Source organism: Salminus brasiliensis, chromosome 6 (assembly GCF_030463535.1).
Source record: "Salminus brasiliensis chromosome 6, fSalBra1.hap2, whole genome shotgun sequence".
NCBI classification, from domain to species: domain Eukaryota; kingdom Metazoa; phylum Chordata; class Actinopteri; order Characiformes; family Bryconidae; genus Salminus; species Salminus brasiliensis.
This window is the reverse complement of record NC_132883.1, coordinates 3372143-3392142: the sequence shown is the minus strand read 5'-3', so window position 1 is coordinate 3392142 and position 20000 is coordinate 3372143. Positions and strand designations below refer to the sequence as shown.

Below are 20000 nucleotides of genomic sequence, written 5' to 3'. Positions count from 1 at the left end.
CTGTTCTTTTGGTCACCAGTCGCTCGAGTCGTTCAGTCAGACAGGCCTGAGTTTGTTCTGTGGAGAGCAGACGATTATCCTGCTAACTGAGCTAATGCTAAGCAGCTTCTCTCTCCTGATTCAGTGCAGGTTAATGTTGGTAATGGTCAGATTGACGGTTTAACAATAACTGAATGATCACCCTGTAAGCAAACTGACCTTTGTCATTTATCAGTTTTGAAATCAGGCAGGATCAGAGCTGGTTAAGAACCAAAGAAAGGAGCGTGGCAAAACAGAGCATCTCCACCACAGGCTGGGTTCTCACTAGGTGTGATTCAGGAGTAAAGACAGGATGATGAGAGGACATTAGCTAATGGAGATAGTGGAGTAAAAAAAAATTTGTTTTGCGTGGAGAAAAATGGCAGAAAATAGACCAACATTTCGTGGAAGATCGACAAGTTCAGACAGATCAGATTCTGACAGATCTGATCAAACTCACTCTTTACCTGCTGCTCTGCGGCCGCCTGCCGTCACAACGTTTACAGCGGGGCTCTGCGCAAACGCTAAGCTAGTAAGTTATCCTCTTCCCCCAACTTTCAGTTCCACCTTAAATAAGGCAGCAGTTTCGCTTTCCTGCTGAGATGTACGCACTGTAACTGCAGCACTATTTAAGGTGGAATGGAGAGTTAGCATTAGAACCAGCTTTAGCTTTTGGTAACGTCGCCGGACTTACTGATTCTAATAAAGCTCCGTTTAGTTCACTCACTGAAGTAATGTCACATATGAACTCTGTCTGGATAGTTTTCCTCTTCCCTGAACTTTCCCTTCCACCTTAAATAAGGCAGCAGTTTCGCTTTGCTTAAATAGTGCTGCTGTAACTGCAGCACTATTTAAGGTGGAATGGAGAGTTAGCATTAGAACCAGCTTTAGCTTTTGTTTTGGCTGCTAACTGGTAACGTCGCCGGACTTATCGGTTCTAATAAAGCTCTGTTTAGTTTCTCTCACTGAAGTAATGTCACAGATGAACTCTGTCTGGATAACTTTCCAAAAAAGCAGCAGTTGAAGATCATGTCTACTAATGGTGCCTACAGGACACCAGCTGGCACACCGTACCGGACTGGTATCACACAATACTGCTTAAATGAAGATTGTGAGTGTGTGAGTGTGGCTGGCAGTAGAAGCTGTACCTCTCTTGGGCTTGGGAAAGCTGTCGTGCAGGCGGAAGATGACTTTATCCACAAAGTGCTGGATGTCGCTGTTCTCCGGCCCTCGCACAAACACCATCCAGTCATGAGTGAAGCCCTCGGACGTGGCCTTCTTCCGCAGCTGAGCACGGTGGCCCAGCTCCAACTTCACCTGCACCGTGCACTACAGAGAGAGACACAGGGAGGAATGCATGTATGAGACTTTGCATTACTGGGGCTTTGACATCCTTAATGACCACTGTAATACAGTGAACCAGAACCTGCAGAACCTTCTTCTGGGCCATGTAGTTTTACTCACAGCGGGTTACAGAACCAACACTACAACAACGAGACAGCAGGGCCTGCAGTGACAGCCTTGAGGCTCTGAGTATTGAACCCACAACCATGTGATTAAGAACCCAGCACTGTAACCATTGAGGCAGTGAGCCACTGCCCTAAAATCAGGGGAGAGCGCAGACACAGTCCTCCACGAGCAGAAACGATGCAGTCGAGATTCTCCTTATATTCGGGTCAGTACAACCAAAGTGCAACGGCTGAGGTGGACGAACCACCTCTGTGACCATGGTATCGCCCCCACCAGGTAAGTATGGTTGTACACGCATTAGATGTTTTTGACATAATGTAAACCTGGCAGTTGTTCTTTACATAATGCCACGATTTCATGATGAATGGACCAATAGAAATGCTCCAAAATGATTTGGAATACAATATTTATACATCGACTTCCTCTGAAAGTTAAGAGCATTCAATGCTTTTGTGAGATTGAATAGATTTCATAGCATATAGAAAGACTTTCTTGCTTAATATTGAGATAATAATCCTCCCCATCTGGGCAGACAAGTATCCTAATTATTTTACGCGACATTACTCATCAGCCATCAGCCCGTCCAGCAGGAAAACTAAAGCCAGCAATAATGAGGGAATTGGGGAACAAGTGGAGCAGAGGAAGGGAGGTGTCAGAAAAGCCTCAGACAAGCTCTTCCATGTCCAGCAGTCTGGACTCCAGCTTCTTTAGGCCGTTCTATCCTCCACGCTGAGAGGAGGACAGAGAGGAGGAGACAACAACAGGATTAAAGGACAGAGCAGAGAGCCAGAGAGAGAGAGCGAAATCCTCTCAGTGGCGTCAGCCCTATCCGTTCTGTCTCTGTAATACCCTTAAAGCCCCAGACACTCTCCACCACACCCACCCTTCAGACAAACACACACACACACACACACACACACACACACACCGGACGAGTCCACTCACTCTCAGAGCCCACGCTGTCTGACGCCACAACATCCAGTACGAGCCCTACTCTAAACCTGCTGGCAGAGGAGTGAATCACATACACACTGATTCAATACTGTTAGGATTGGTTAGGGATTGATTCACTGAATCATAGACTCGGCCCACCATACGCACCTCAGACCGCCTTCACTGAGCTTACAGCGCAGGAGCAGAGCGGATCTTCCTCCTGGATTCCTAGTTTGCCACAGTAAAAGTGGAGCTCATGCGAGTCCACCTACTCCACGTAATGGGCCCGTTTTACACTCCGATGCCGTTAAGAGGGAACATACTGGGCATTTTATGACATGGCAGTAGGGTGCTTTACATGTTCTTAAGGACCTTCCAGACTTTTTACCCCACCTTCAATAAGATTAGCATGGCTAAGTATCAAAACACACATTTTTCAACCCCATAGTAATACTAATGAACTGATTCATTTCCCATGGAGCAAAGCCTATATGCTAAATATCTGTTCACTTCCCTAATGACATTGACTTCCTCCTTATCCTGACTGTTCACTTCGGTCCCAAGCTGCGTAGATGCTCTCAAATTTCTAATTGTGGGCTTGTGAAAGGTATTTCAAGAGAAACTACAGGGTACAGCACCACCTTTGAGCATGAATCGACCCAACTTCGCTCTCAACAAAGCGACGGCTGCGGATATGAGTGCCGTTTACAGTGGCAGTTGCCCATTTAGAGACCCTCTACCCTCCAGACTGCCTGGATCCATGTAGATCTTAGCATGAGCTTGGATACACATGGTTTTTAGAGGAGGACAATGGGCTGTTTGGTCATTAAAACATATGGGGATGGACGGAGCTACACATCATACTGCAACCAGCCATTGGTGGCGCTAGACCTGTGGTTGCTTCACTTTTAAGAGACGTTGCACTGCTCATGCTTTCTACAGTCACTGGCTCAGGTGGGGTGATGTCTAGATGCATTTGTCCCATTGGTTTCAATGGAAGACGGCAAACGAGAGACATTCGGAAGACAGCGAGGGCCATACGACGCTTCTACATCTCAGTACATTGCTTTGAATGTTACGCTGCCATGACCACGGTCAGCACGCTACCATTCCAGTGCCACGGTGGTCACTGCAGCCCATCCAAACAGGCTTCATCACTGGACGCTTGCGTTTCTGATCCCAGTCTGGACAACCTGCTACAACACTCCTTAATCATGAGCCTGGAGAGAGCTGCCACGTGTAAACACAGCCGACAAAGAACATCACCTGAAAGGGAACCCAAACAGATCAACAGGGCGCTGCTGCGTCCACGCGACACCTGCATTCTAGCATGAACACACGTGTAATCCTCACCCGAGGATAAAAAGGAAAGATCAAGAAGTCTGCTGCGAAAGAGACGAGATTAAAAAGGAGGACATCAAACAAATACCGACGGCACAAAACCCCTTAGAGCACCATCATGATGGACGCCAGAGAATGCAGGCTTTCACAAAACAGCAACAACAACAAAAGGGAGGGAATGAGGGGGCGGCCTGCCCTGCTTTGACCCACGAGAGCCGCCTGATGTTTTGGAGATGTTCTGACCCAGTCGTCTAGCCATCACAATTTGGCTCTCGTCAAAGACTCATGTGACCAGTATCTGGATCTGACTACACTTCGGAGTCGAATGAGCCTCTGGTTATTCGGACAGAAAGCTGATCGCTGTGTGGGACGGAATATGCAAATTCCGCAATTATTACTGGTGTTTCGGTCGTACTGGGAGGAGTTCTGGTTGTGCTGGGAGGGGTTTTGGTTGTGGAATGCGTCTTAGAGAGATGGTGGTGTTTACACTGCTGTAACATGTGGCCTTGCTCAAGGGTCCAACACTGGCAGCTTGCCGAGCCCTGGTATCGAACCCACAACCCTGTCATCAATAGCCCGGAGCTCTAACCGCTGAGTCATCACTGCCAAGATTTCACTCACATTCATTTACACTGGGTAGTTAAACGTGTCTCCAGTTAGTTGGGCTGATTCCGGTTGCAGCGTGGGACGGAATATGCAAATTCGCTCGCTGCACCGCAATTATTACTGGTGTTTCCGTCGTACTGGGAGGGGTTCTGGTTGTGGAATGCGTCTTGGAGAGATGGCGGTGTTTACACTGCTGTAACATGTGGCTAAGACCACCTGCTGAAGTGGTCTGAAAGAGAATGGGGGAGGAGGGGGAAAAAAATATATAATAATAAAACGACGAACAAGGGACCGACCTGCCTGATGTTTTGGAGATGTTCTGACCCAGTTGTCTAGCCATCACAGTTTTGCTAGCCGGGATCAAAGTGTCTCAGTGTCTACTTCATCACCTTCAAGAACTGACTGCTCACTTGCTGCCTAATATGTAGATCCAGATGTTGAATGACAGTATTGCATGGAAACGCAGCACTGTTGCTTGACAGCGCTGCGTTTCCATGCAATTATCTTTACGCAAGTTTTAGGTCATATACTAACGGAACTAGTGATCAATAGCACCGCTACGTCCGTGATGCCTACAGTGTCTTACAGTCATGCGGCAGTAATGATACATTTTTCCTTAGAAGCGAATCCATCTACCAGTCTCTGGAATAGTTTATAAAAGCAAAAACAAACATGAATCAGCTAGAGCTGGGCAATATGATAATATTTATTATAAATATAACAATATTTTATTGTATTGTGATAATTATGCCTATTGTGGTACAGAATATGCTTCTATGAGTGTATTGTGGATATCGTCAGTTCTTTAAGAGCACCGATTATCTGCATGTTTCATTACTGAGAGTGTAATCAGTTATTTAATTCAATAGAGTGAAGCATATTTTGAGCAAAAATCACAGTACTCAGTATGGGAGATCAGTTGGATATCAGTTATTAAAAAATTAAACTCTGATAAATTGTATATTGTAAAAAATGTCCTTAACTTTTTTCCCATATCACCCAACTCTAGAATCTGCAGATATTTCAGATTTGATCAATATAAAGTCTATAGATGACACAGATATCAATAACTAGCTACGTTAGCCTCGTAGCTCCAGTGCAAAACTAAAAAAACAAAACAAACTCCAGATAGTAAACAGGTCTTTTAGACAAACTTCCTGTTTACAAACAGTACAGGGTGCATGCGCGCGCAGCCGGGTGGCAATAGCGCTTGGAAATTTAGCCAGTCTGTAGACTGTTAGTTAACAGCTGTAATTAACAGAATTTGTAAATAATAAAATACAGGGTCCGAGATTCCAGCTGTTTGTTGTTGTTTTTCCTTTTCGGCAAAGGGACGTGATCCCCTCCGAATATTAAACGTTTTCCATACATCCTTCTTCTCTGCAGCTGGTGCAGTTTACTGCAAAATAACTCCCTGACATGTAGCTAGTGTAAAGAGTGCTGCTCTCTGTTGCTTTCTGCCCCTGGTTGCACGTGCATTTGACGACACTGCAAAACAACCCGTCTGCTTAACCACGGGCTGGTGGTTTAATGGCGTGGGGCGGGGGGCTGAGCACATCCAATTCAGCTGTGAACTTAGGGCTCAAAAGCAACATTCAGAACCTCTAATCGATGTAATCTTACCTATATTGATTATTTACATATATATATATATATATATATATATATATATATATATATATATATTCTGTTAGTACTTTTCCCACTGAGTGTGTTTATGTACTGTCCCCCTAAATACATACTTCTATGTGTGCAGTCACAATTCTGCTCGGTCCAGTCTGGGACATGGAAGCATAACACCGAGCAAACTGAGCAACTCGAGCAGCTTGTAAAATCGTTAACCAATCCTAATCAATTTAAAACTTTAATTAATCAATTAATCTCAATGCTGATTTCAGGTTGTATCGTCCAGCACTAAGTGAACTTCTCCTTTAAAGTCAGTCGATGTGAATCTCAAATCACAGCACAACGTCCCGAACGAAGCACCAGAGTGCTGGAGAAACATGACATGCCCGCTGGTGCCCGCTGACACGGCACAGGCACAGGATTGCATACATGACTCTGACGCATCACCTTCCCAAAAAAAGTGACTAACGCTGCCCACTCCGAAAAAAAAAAAACACGCCTACATATGATGCATTTCCCGATTGTGCCAAAGGCCAGCTGCGTACACACTGCACAGGAAACAACCTCAAGCTGATCCTGAACCGGCCCTGTGATTGGAGAACTGGACCTTGTAAGGCCAGCGGCTGGGTCAACTTGGCCACGGTCACATATAACCACATCATGACGTCATGACGTTGAATCATTTTGGCGCTCCTAGGGTCTGCAATTGGCACAGAGATCTTGAATTGCAATACACTACATGTCCAAATGTTTGTGGACACTGCACTCACTGACTGCTGACACAGATGTGCAAATGCACACCCTCAGTTTGTCTAGTCCCTTTAGAGACGTACGACTGCCAATAGAATAGGACTCTCTGGAGCAGATAAACAAACATGAACCTGTTGGCACTAATTGCTGCCTAATGCCAGGCGTGGGCAAGAGGGGCATAACCCCCCCCCCCCCCCCCCTCCTCCCCCCGGGCATTGAGTTTGCAAGGTGTGCATCTCCTCCAGAATGCATGTGTCAGCAAAAAATGAAAAGAAAAGAAACAGCTGAAGTCGTTATACGGGGTGTCCAGACACTTTTGGCCGTAGTGCACTAATGCACTGCTACATAAACCCTAATGCATTCGCGCGCGCTCAGCAGTGATGCAATCGTGCTGCAAAAAAAATGGCATTTAATAGCCTTGTATGGAGACGGATTCCTGCTTAGGACCCCTCCCTCACTCCCTCACTCACTCACTCCCATACTCCCTCTCTCACTCCCTCCCTCCCAGCCTCCTCCCTGCCTGCGCGTGCAACCCCTCAAACCGGCGCCTTTACAACCGCTCGTGCACGCCTGGTCAACAAACCCTGCACTCCCATACGCACATATGAGCGTGCACGCGCGCGTATGCACAAATGCACGCACACACACACACACACACAGATAGCTATATATATATCCGATATATATATATACAGAGATAAAAGCTTTGCGCGCGCCCGTTGTAGCGCGCGAAACAAAACATAACCCCTACACACACATAGCTATATAGGTTTGTCCGTTACAGCACGCGAGACCTAAACCACGCACACACATACAGATACACAAACATGTACCGTTGGCCCGTTACAGTTCTACGAGCTGGGTTTGTTTACGAAGTCGGGCCAAAGCAAGGTGATTGATCATAAAATTAATAAATAAAAATAAAACTAATCCCCGCTCCTTTGTGTAATGTGCTGTTAGCATTAGCATTAGCCCCAGCCTCAGCTCGCCCCGGAATGCCGACGTGGTTTCGCGCGCCGCACAGCCGCGCGGGGTTTGGAGGCTATTAGACCGTTGGGAAAATGTGACCGGGTCGGTGGTACCTGGTCCTCCATGGTGCTCGGGTCCCGGCGGCACTCTGTCCGTTCACCGGCGGGCTTGTTTCGGACCTGCCCCGCTCATTGTGTGGCAGTTTCGGCCGAGTACCGGAAACCCAGGCGCCGCCCCTCCCCTTCCAGACTGCTGGCACGAAACCGAGACGGACACCTGGCTCAGCCAATTAGAGAGCGCGGAGGGGGAGACCCGTCTGCTGGTCCACCAAACACAGCGCTGGAGGGGCGGGACTTCCCACGGGTGGCGATTACTGTGGGATCAGAGAAACAGGCCGGAATGTAGGTTCAGTTTAATAGTTCTTATAGTTCTATAACTTCTTCTGTATTTGTATTATTGCATATTTCTGCCATAATATATTATATACTATAAGATAATGCTGAAAAAATAAAAGATAAAAGTGAGGATGGATGTTTATTTTTTTTTTTATAATAATATAATTATTAAATAATTTTTCAATTAATTATCTTATCTTATCTAAATAGTTTAGATGAGGTAACATTGCATTTGATCATATTCATGGTCATATTAAGCATTTTGCTATTTTATAGACAATAATAATAATGTATGCATCGCAGGTTCAAATAAAGGACAACAAAAGGTACGTTTAGGGAACATAAAAAATATTGTAATCTATATTCTATATCTACATAAGGACATGTGGAATTACTTACTTAAAGAATATTGTATTTGTATAATTGTATTTTATAGTAAAGTATTAAAGTATTATATATACTGTAGATGTGTATGTGTATAATTTATAATTGTATAAAGATAAAAATGAGGATGGAGGTTTATTGTTTTATTATTATATTATATATTATTTTTACTTCAATTATTTATATTGTGTATATAGTGGTTTTTGCATCTGAGTGTCTTGCTATTCCTTTTCTGCTGTGACACTGAGAATTTCCCAAATGTGGGACTAATAAAGGATTATCTTATCTTATCTTATAATAGTTTAGATCATGTAACATTGCATTTGATTGATCATATTAAGCACTTTGCTGTTTTATAGACAATAATAATAATTTATGCATCGCAGGTACAAATAAAGGACAACAAAAGGTACGTTTAGGGAATACTGTAATCTATATTTTACATATTTCTGACAATAAGACAACAAAAACATCATAAAAGACATTTAAGGACATATGGAATTACTTTTTTTAAAGAATATTGTAATTGTATAATTGTATTTTATAGTAAAGTATTAAAGTAGTATATATACTCTAGGTGTGTATGTGTATACTATATAATAGTATATGTATTTATAGGTACTCTACTATTTGTACAATACATATATTTATTTAATAGTCAATAAAGGCTGTATTTATCCATTCAAAGGATTTGTGACTTTTTAATAGAATTTATTTGATGGTATTTTGTATAAATATGTGTATGTGTACTTATGTATGTATAAATATGTGCTGTGTATATACAGTATATATATAAATGACTATGTATACATATGTGTATATGTATTTATACATGTATATATGTATATTATATATTATATTTGGACCAATAGAAAGGCTCCAAAATGACTCAGGCTTCAATATTTTTACATTGACTCCCATCCAAAGTTAAGGGTTTTTCCCCCTTCTTCTGTAAGGTTGCTATTTTGGAGATACAAGGTTTTTGTGTGACAGCAACCTGTACTTCTGTATACTGTAACAATGAAAACAGAGAAGTGGTAACTGTGCTTCATCATCAGCTACAGGCTGCTATTGTTATGAAAATGTGTGTTGTTAGACGAGAGTAAAATTAGTGGAGCCACAGAGGGCTTCAGGCTCTAGCAGATGGAGCACTGGACCCACACTCTGACCCCTGGCACCAAAATCAAAGCTGCCTGAATGCACACAATGCACAGAGTCCTACAGGCGAGAAATCCGCTTAGGCCTGCGGCCTGCTCCTCACAGTCTGGCTGCAGCAGCAGGTTCGAGCAGAGCAGCTCTGAGGTTCGTGTCACTGCTGGAGCCTGTCTGTGTGAACTGTGAGTGTGTGTGTGTGTGTGTGTGTGTGAGTGTGTGTGTGTGTGTGTGTGTGTGCGTGCTTTCTGTGAAAGATGGTGTGTGATTAGCAGACCTCCTCTCTGTGACAGGAGGACAGAGAGAAGAGGGTTTTGGCTCTCTCTCTCTCTCTCTCTCTCTCTCTCTCTCTCTCTCTCTCTCTCTCTCTCTCTCTCTCTCTCACTCTCTCTCACTCACTCTCTCTCTCTCGCTTGCTCACTCGCTCTCTCCTGCTGGTTTGATTCCCACTGCTGTGTTTAATAACTGCCTTATTCCCAGCATGTTCATCACACTCCTGGCAATATGCACATATTATGCTGTACATATGCCTAATCTGATTGAGGTTGACCTAAAAAAATAAAATAAAATAATAATAATAAAAAATAAAAATAAAAAATATATATATACATAATTTTCCTTATTTTATTCAATAAAAGAGTGTGATATAGGATGTAAACACTATCACAGCTTTTAAATGTGCTGTTCCCTGCCTATTCCACAAATAGCAGCTTAGCTCCGCCCATTAATGCTGATGTTATAAGGAGTGTTTCAGCCTGGAGTGCCTTATAAACGAGGGCAGCTTGCATGCTGGGTCAGTAACAATAACAGGCATGCAGAGGCGTGGCTTAGTGGCTCTGAGGCTGTGTCCCAATTGCATACTACACACTAATACTATGAGGTTTAGACTATGCACTAATCTTAATAGTGCAGGTTTGGCAGGTTAGTACACATTAGTGGATTAGTAACAGCAAGTGATGAAGCGTTGCTATGGCAACCTACATACATCATTGTGAGATCTCCAGCCAACCTTGGCGATGCATTTGCATCATTATCCACCATAAAAAAAAATTGTCCCAGGTGTGAGTAGCTCCTCCCTTTCCGTTTCGCATTGCATTGTGGGATATCGGTGTTCATCTAACCATCTAACCAAAAACTGGCCGGTTCTGAGTGTGTATTTTGGATATTGGAGTACATTCAATTTATCTTTGCTACATGCCTCATACTCAAAAACTTCATATAATAGGTAATGTTAGTAATTAATACACAATCGGGTCGCATCCTAATACACAACGCCGCCCCCTGCCTGAGTTGTGCCGAGCATGTGCCAAGGGATGCGGACCAGTAGAGACAGTACCGAGTCCGCAGTGTGGATGTTCCTGCCCTCGCCTGCTAACTCGACCTCCCTCTCGACTCTCGGCAGGCTAGCAGGCTAATGCTAGCTCTGGGCTAGCATGTTACCACTGGGGCGGTGGTGGCTCAGCAGTTAGAGCTCCGGGCTATTGATAACAGGGTTGTGGGTTCGAGTCCCAGGCTCGGCAAGCTGCCACTGTTGGGCCCTTGAGCAAAGCCCTTCACCCTCTCTGCTCCCTGGGCGGTGGAGTTGGCTGCCCACCGCTCTGGGTGTGTGTGTGTACTCACTGCCCCTAGTTCACTAGTGTGTGTGTGTTCACTACTACTACCACAGATGGCCCCTGTTTGTTGCCTCAGAACGAAAGCCAGTGGCATCAACCAACTTTTCCTTAGCCAGCCTGTATGGGCCTGTGGATTGGACCCATGTTAGATGTAACAATGAGGCCCATTTGGAAGGTCCATCTGGGTCCCAGTAACAAAACAGGTACAAGAGAGCCCATGCCCACTTGGGACCCACCTAGCCCATGTTCCACCCATAAGAGCGGACTTTAATATTTGCCCCCATGGCTACAAAGAAGGCTCCCACTAGTAGTGCTAGTGCTGGTGCTACTAAGCATCATTCTACATCATTGGAAGATAAGCTGGCTATAATGAAATGCTATGAAAAGGGTGAAAAGGTCGCCGTCGTCTCATCATTTTCCTCCACCTCTGGTCCATCGAGCACTTCAGCATCACCCATATAATGAATTTCTTACATTACGATCAATGAAAACATATTCATTTAATAAAAAAATGAAATGGCGACGTAAGGCGAGGTAGTACTGTACTGTACAGGCCCTTCATCAAACAGCAGCAAACATCTGTGTTTTACTGTGTGACAGCAGAATTGCCCTCATACACACCTTATAGATTCTTGAGGTTGTGATTTTGGAGGTTCTTTGTGGGTGGCTTATATTTCCAAATGGTAATTTTTAAATTTTTTTATTTGTCTGATGTATTTCTATACATATAATTTATTTTGATATATTTTTATATATTTTTGAATGCAGGCTAAATCTTGATCTCAGAACCTGAAAATATGAGGTGTATTATGTTGCCCCATACTAAAATATATGATATAATATTTTAAATAAAATTAAATAAATATCATATATAATATTTATTATCATGATTTTTTCTATATAAAAATGTCAATTAGGGCAAATAGGGGCTTTTTTTTGTTACATCCAGTTTGTAACTGTTTCCTAATAAATAAAATCTGAATATAGGGATGTAGGATGTAGTACTACACATCTACACTAGGTGGTGCTGTTATGAGGGGAAAAATTATCAAACATGATCAAGTTAAATTTTCTACATACAGTATTTGATCACAAATAAATATGTGTCAGTGTGACTACTTATGTATTATTGTGTTAAAATATTTTTATTCTAAATGTTTATTGTACTTATTTAATAATAAATGTAAAAATGCACAATAACAGCAGGCATACATGTAGACAACGTATTTAAAGGCTTTACAGGGTTTCATACAACACAGCTGGCCATCAGTAGTGCCATATTGACAAACTATAGAGTTAAAAATCATATGAATTCTTCTAACCTTCATCTTGTCTTCTCAACTCAAGACATTTCAGTGGTTACAGTCTCAATCCAAATCTGTTCAAATACAGTACATACAGTAGTGTAATAACAGTGTAAATCCTCATTAAGACACACTCACATACACATATTATATATATATTATACATATTATATATATATATATATATATATATATATATATATATATATATAAATAATAGTGTATGATTAGGGATCACATCCCAATTTGAAAACATGTACATAAATATATTTTCAACAGCGTTACGGTGTCCTTCACAACAGCCTATCTGCATGTGCTCTGAACATCATTTTCCATGAACCATTATAGGTTTTAAATGCGTACAGGAATCAGCCAAAACATTAAAACCACTGCCATTACATTGATGATCTGGTTCATGACCTCCGAAGGTGTCCTGTGGTATCTGGCACCAAGCTACTATGGCAGATTCTATAGGTCCAGTAAATTGTGAGGTAGGGCCTCCATGAGCATGATCAACAGGCCTTAGCCGGCTTAGCTTGACCCTGTCCCTTGCCCATTTTTCCTGCTTCAACACCTTCATCACCTTCATGATCTCACTGTTCACCTGCTGCCCAGTATGTAGATCCACCTCTTGACAGGAGCCACTGGACCCAGATCATCAATGCTATTCACTTCTTCATCTGCCAGTGGTTTTAATGTTATGGCTGATTGGTGTATACGAATCCTGAGATGGGTTTGCACATTTCTAAGTGGGTAAATACATATTTTTTTCAGCTCCATTACTGAAAATGATGAAAACATAAGACACTTTAAGAGACACTTTGGTGCAATTGTTAATTATACTGTATAAAAGGTCAAGAGTGCCAGGATTAGCATTATATCTGTCACAAGCAGCAAAAGACTCCTTTATCTCTGTCCTCTATCTCTCTTTACCACTCATATTATTTACCTGGCAATCCTATTGGGTCTGGGAGGGCTATTTCACGAAGCAGGATTTCTTAGTTAACCAGATACACTAATGACAAAAGTATGTAGACACCTGTTTGTCCAGTGGTTCCTCTGTAATGGGTATTAGGGGTATTAATAAGGAATTTGTTCCTCCATAGCTGCAGTTACAGCCTCTACTCTTCCGGGACAGCTTTACACTAGAAGCTGGAACATTGCTGTGCGGGTTTAATGGCATTCAGTTGCAAAACTCAAAGGAATGCAGCTCTACTGCTTCATAGCCTGATGCTGGAGGATTGTCACCTCTGTAGCAGATATATGGCTTGGGAAAGAAGATGGCCTTGGCCTGTCCAGCAGGAAGATTTCTACTAGCCAATCCTAAAGCCCGCTTTATGACCACCCCCATCCCACCCCATCCTATATATATAAGTATTTTCCTTGCTCCAAGACATCTGATCCAACTAAATGGTTCATTTATAACCCTAAGTTAGAGTTAGAGCAGGAAAGCTGTTGAGGGCAGAAATCCTGAATCCTTGAAGACCACTGATCTGTCCCTCCATCCTCCCTTTCAGTTCCCTAGCACCGTTTGTGTGTCTTGGCAGTGCCCTTGAGGACGATGTAAGGCAGACCCAGGGCCCAGTTGTCCCGAGGCCAGTACTGCAGGTCAGGAAGCGAATAGGGAATCTCTCGGCTGGCGTCCAGGTAAGCGATCAGGGTGCTGCCGTAAGCCGTTGCGACCACGATCAAGATGTGCCTTGATAGAGAAAATGGAGAGTGGATGTGGCCCAGAGATTAGCATCATCCATTTAGGCCATGTTCACATTACAGAGCTGCAGTGAGACTTCATACATCTTATTAAAAAAATATTAAAATAGGGGCTAACACCTTTTTTAGTGTTCATATAGAGACTTTACTGTAGGTAAGGTAGGTAAAAAATTATCATCTGAATGTTAAACAAGACTTCCCTTCTAAGTTTGTCTTCATTTGTGCTCATTTGCACTAGTTAGTGAACATTTACTTCACCTTGAGTTCATACCCTCTCCTCCCTCCATGTGCTATACCTGCCTTTCTGTCCTTAGGTTTCCATCTACTCGAATCAGGATGGACATACACTATTTCACAAAGCAGGATTCCTCGGTTCGACCACATAAGCCAGATTCTGGCATGTCTAGTAAGAGCAGAGCTGAGGTATATATCTGATAATAACTAAGTTCAGAACGTTATTAAAGGACTATAACAGGTTTATAAGGGAGGTTTATAAGGCTGTTGTCTAATTGCACCACACAAAAGCTAAAAGCCAATGCAGAAAAACCTCTGCTGTTGGCTGTTTAAGCTTATCAAATGATGCTGGATTTGCCCTCCATGGTGGTTCTTACCAGATGCCATGCAGATAGCAGAAGTTGAGCTTTTGCCAGAAGCTACAGCTGAAGCGATCACTGATCCAGCAGGAAATGGCCAGCACCCACAGGCCAATGGAGGCCCGAGCCAGACGCAGCACGCGCCGGTCCGTACAGCTGCGAAACGAAGGCCAAGACAGGGATAAGTCACACACAACTTTAGTAGCAAATATATCCTACTATAGGTCAAATATACGGTAAGGAATTACCGTAAGAAACTTAACGATAACGCATCTTGCCTGGGATTTTCCTAAAATGTCTGTGGAAACACATCAACTTTTTCACCCTGTCTAAACAGCCCAGTGTAGCCATGCTACACAAATCCTTAGACTTTACGTCTAAGCTAATTCTCCCTGTCCTTGTTTGGACTAGCAAGCTAACATTTACTTCACCTTGAGTTCACATTTCGCTCACTCTCCGTCCCAACTGCAGTCTGCTGTATCTACCGTACCTTCCTGTCCTTAGGTTTCCAGCCACTCACATCAGGACTGGTGTACAATCTATGTAATACATCTTCACTTCCTGCTGTGTGTGGTCTCTCTTAGTGGCTATGATAGTGGGCGAAATAGCCAAGGTTTTTTGGCTTTAGTCTAATTACACCACAGAAAGGCTAAAAGCTAAAACCAGAAGCTAAAGCTGAAGCGTTTAGTTGCCTAGCATTTAGTTGCCAGTTTTTAGCCATGCAAAAAACTGACAGGGTCCTGGGTTTGTAGGCAGACCACATAGTAATCTTCACATCACTTGGTATCAGAGACAATATCCCTAATCGCTCGCTATATCGCTAATCGCCCTATCCCTAAATCTGCCACCTGGGCACCCAAAACCCAAAACAAGGCCAGCACACAGCAGCAGTACCTGCAGAAAAGTCAATGTAAACATGTGAGAGCTGCTCTGTACCTCTTCAGTTCGAGATACAGGGAGTAGAGGATGTGCAGGGCGAAGCAGTTAAGTGCGTACGCGTTGGCCGTGGGTTTGACAAACGAAGATACGGTGGTTATGACCGTGACGACCAGCACCATGCGGGAGAAAGAGCTCCTACTGGGAACAAGAGAAGAGAATGGACTCAGATAATCTGAAGAATTTCTGCATTCATGGACATTAATGTGAAATCGTGAGCGTCCAGATCCACCACTGACGTCTCGTGTTCTGGTTTTCCCATCTTAAAGGTTGAAAGGGTTCTAAATAAGGGTTCTAAAGGGTTCTTTTTAGCTTTGCAAACAGCACCTCAGCCAACAGACCCTAAACCAGCCTTAAAGGAATAGCTCAGCTAACTATTACATGTGAAAACACCCTTCAGGTCAATATGTACAGTTAATTTATAGAGATTGACAAAAGTATTGGGACACCATACTGTTGGACTGACTGTCTCTACTATCCAGAGAAGGCTTTATGCTAGATTTTGGAATGCTGCTGTAAGGATTTGATTGCATTAGCGACAAGAGCTTGTTAGAGGACAGGGTGTTGGATGACCACCACACCACCTTATGATCCCCAACTGGCCAAGTCATCATAAGTGTATTGGATGGAGCACCACCACCACCACCACCATCATAATTCCATTGCTGGGGGGCTTTATACCCCTCTACAGTCTACAGCTGGTATAAGGCAAGGTGCCAATTACACATCTATACACCTATCTAAGCATGTGATGCAGGTTTGGTCTTTTCATGCAGTAGTAGTTGTTCTCCTGGGTTAATCACCATGGACAGGGATGAAAGTGATGCTTGCCAAACTTTCCATTGACCTCCTTAACAACCGAGGCTGGAGCTGGCCTGCAGGTACTTGTAAAACACCCCTGCTGTCTTTACAGGGCTTTGGTGCAGTAGTCCTCATCAATATTTCACACATTCCCATTCGACTCTTAAATATTAATGTGGTATCTGGTGAGGCCTCATTGACAAAGTCCTGGAGGTCTTCTCTCACACACCGTGCTCAGAGCTTGGCTACTGTTACACAAACCAAACACACTCACACACACACACACTACACTTACTTAGCTTTTAGCTTATTAACATTGTTAGCTTATTCCAGACAAGCTAGTGTACATCACTGAATGTATTCATAAACCAGGTATGGATAATGTCTATAATAATGGCACTTTACATGTCCAAATGTTTGTGGACACCACCTTCTAATGAATGTATTCGGCTACAGCACCGTACAGCATCCTCCCATCCTCGAGAGTTTGTACTTTTATTAATAATTAATAAATAGTTCTGATCAGAGGAGGATGCTCTGATTGGTTCCTCGCAAGGCTTCCTTGCCACTGTCGCCTTTGGCCGCTCACTGGGGGTCTTAGGGTTTGATGCCTTGCTGGTCTCTTGTCCTCTTACTGATTCAGTAAAAAGCACTATACAAGCAAATTTACTATAACCATCCCAAAATGCACTGCAATAGGTGGTAAACAATGGACACTAGTGGCCATAAAGCCATAAAGCAAGGCTCTCGATTTATCCGTCGATATGTGGTGTGCTTAATTTTTCACATGGCTGTATTGGCTGGTGATTTTAATAGGGTAATCGGTCGCCCCCAATGCCCTAATGCATAATCAAAACAATACTAAGAGATGGCGCACTTTAATTAATAAATAAATTAATTAATAAATATAGGAACTTGGCGAACTGTACAGCACTGTAGTGGTAAAGTCTACAGGGTACAAAGTGCTGCTGCAGCTCTATAGGGAACACCTTATGGGAGCTGTAGGGAGTGCTTTTCTCTCCATTGCGAAACATATTTGCATACTAGCCTTTCACCACTGACCAAACACCAGCGTGTCAAAGCTGACAAATGCATTTAGCATGAAAAGAACTGATAAGCCGAATGAACCAGCGTCAATAGGAGAGCGTCAATACTCCCTACAATCAATCACACGCAGCCTGATCCCACCAACCGCCCAGTTTCTGCTCAGCTTCTGCTCGGCCTGTCTGAAAGGCGTGTTTGAGGCACAGGTGTGCGCGGAGTCGTTACCTGTCTTTAACGAAGGCCGGGAAGAGTTTGCGAGGGAACCAGAGCGAGTAGCCGAGCGCCAGCACCCACAGGATGGACAGCTCATCCAGCATCTGCCCCATGAAGCTGAGGGTCATGTGGAAGTACATGGAGAAGAGGCCTGGTGTTGTGGGGTGAAGGAGAGGAGAGAGAATTCAGCTCAGACAGGAATGTGATTCACACAGGAAATCATTTCAATACCAGACTCTGCAAAGTAAAGCTCTTCAGCATCATCAGCATAAAAGGTCCCAAAGACATCACATGTTCTCAGAGCTATCCGTGTCCCTCATGGTGGAGCAGTATTTACTCAGTTAGAATACCAGCTCCTCGCCAGCCTTTTAAACACTGTCCCAGCACCACGGTCATGGAGCGCGTTGGCACTGTGTCCTCAGAGTGTGGGAATACCTTAATACCCCAAATAAAAACCAGCTCAGTAAAAACAGCCCTAAACACAAGCTCTAAAGAGAGAGAGAGAGAGAGAGAGAGAGAGAGAGAGAGAATGAAAGAGCAAAGAACGAGAGAGAGAAAGAGAGAGAATAATGAGAGAGAGAGAAAGAAAGAGAATATTAACGAGCGAGAGAGAGAGAGAGAGAGAGAGAGAATATTAACGCGAGAGAAAGAGAGAGAGAGAATATTAACGCGAGAGAGAGAGAGAAAGAGAGAATAATGAGAGAGAGAGAATATTAACGCGAGTGACAGAGAGAGAATAACGAGAGAGAGAGAGAGAGAGAGGAGAAGGAAAGAGAATGAAAGAGCAAAGAACAAGATAGAGAATATTAACGAGAGAGAGAGAGAGAGAAAAGAGAGAGAGAAAGAGAATGAAAGAAAAAAGGAACAAAAAAGAGAGAGAGAGAGAAATAGACAAGAACGAGAAGAGAGACAGAATGAGAGAGAATGAAAGAGAAAAGGTTGAGAAAAAGAGAGAGAAAAGAATGAGAGAGAGAATATTAACACGAGAGAGAGAGAGAGAATAACGAGAGAGAGAATATTAACGAGAGAGAGAGAGAGAGAGAGAGAAAAGAAAAGTAAAAAAAATTGAAAGTTTTGATATCATTTACTCACTATTCTGAATATCTACAGCACTGTGCAAATATTTGAGTCCCCTGTAAAACCAGAGTGTGAATCTGCTGATCTGCTCAGTAAATCACTGATATTATTATAAACACTAATAATAATATCACTCCTACAGAAAGTGGTGGCGGTTCTCCATCACTGTGTTCATCATTAGAACATCTCCAAAGTTCTCCTCTCTCATGGAGTCTAGTGTTATTTAGAGTTCTCCTCAGATCAACACCTGGTTTGGTGGTAAATCAGGGCTTAATGATGGTGAATCAGGTGAGCTGCTGCTGCTGCTGCTGCTGCTGATGATGATGATGGAGTTGAACACATCCTCCACGCTGTGTGTGAGTGAGTGTGTGTGTGTGTGTGTGTGTGTGTGTGTGCGCTGAAGTACTACTACTCTGATGTATAATAAACAGATTTTAATGTTTTGGCAACACTGTAAACTATGGTATGATGAACTCATGCAGAAAAAAATGAACTACAGATCTACACCAAATGGACAAAAGTATTGGGACACTTGCTTATTCAATGTATCTTCCCAAATTAAGGATATTAAGGAGCTGATCCTACTTCTGTTGGAGCAACTGCCTCTACTGTCCAGAGAAGAAGGCTTTCTACTAGATTTTGGAGCACCACTGCTGTGAGAATTTGATTTCATTCAGCGATAAGAGCGTTCAGGATGTTGGATGATGATCACCACCTCCACGTTATCATCCCAGAAGTACTGGATAGAGCACCACCACCACCATCATTCAGCAGCTCAGTTCTGGGGGGCTTTCTACTCCTCTAGCCCATGCAGTGCCTCTCTGCAGGGACTAGACAGTAAATGCATCCATCAGAAATCCATCCATCACAAACATTTGGACATGCGGTGTATTTAAAAACCAGTCTGTGCCGAGAGGGCAATTTCTCAAATGTGATATTTCTGGTCAGGCTGGTAATGATGGTCAGGCCGAGTCAGTGACACAGCAGCATTTTTGAGGTTGGGATTGCCTGTTAGGCTGGTATTGATGGCATCCGTCAGCGCGTCTAACTGACACCTTCCGTTTA

The 20000-nt window shown here is 43.3% G+C and overlaps 3 protein-coding genes and 1 pseudogene across 4 annotated transcripts in view; 1 reads left to right on the top strand and 3 right to left on the bottom strand.

Moving 5' to 3' along the window:
- mllt1a (MLLT1 super elongation complex subunit a) overlaps nt 1-7935 on the bottom strand; it is a 28215-nt gene extending 20280 nt beyond the window's left edge. For both annotated transcript variants that reach the window (XM_072681335.1, XM_072681336.1), the window contains exons 1-2: nt 7827-7935; nt 1167-1347 (exon numbers count right to left, since the gene is read on the bottom strand). In XM_072681335.1, coding sequence (XP_072537436.1) covers nt 1167-1347; nt 7827-7838 — 193 coding nt within the window. In that variant the 5' untranslated portion in view covers nt 7839-7935. The remainder of the gene's footprint in view (nt 1-1166; nt 1348-7826) is intronic.
- Nucleotides 1-20000, top strand: part of mknk2b (MAPK interacting serine/threonine kinase 2b) — a 318007-nt gene that overhangs the window by 60160 nt on the left and 237847 nt on the right. The gene's annotated exons all lie outside the window — the stretch shown is intronic.
- On the bottom strand, nt 1626-1772 carry LOC140557850 (U1 spliceosomal RNA; annotated as a pseudogene).
- acer1 (alkaline ceramidase 1) overlaps nt 14083-20000 on the bottom strand; it is a 9876-nt gene continuing 3958 nt past the window's right edge. The window contains exons 2-5 of the mRNA XM_072681203.1: nt 17871-18009; nt 15801-15938; nt 14883-15020; nt 14083-14260 (exon numbers count right to left, since the gene is read on the bottom strand). Coding sequence (XP_072537304.1) covers nt 14083-14260; nt 14883-15020; nt 15801-15938; nt 17871-18009 — 593 coding nt within the window. The remainder of the gene's footprint in view (nt 14261-14882; nt 15021-15800; nt 15939-17870; nt 18010-20000) is intronic.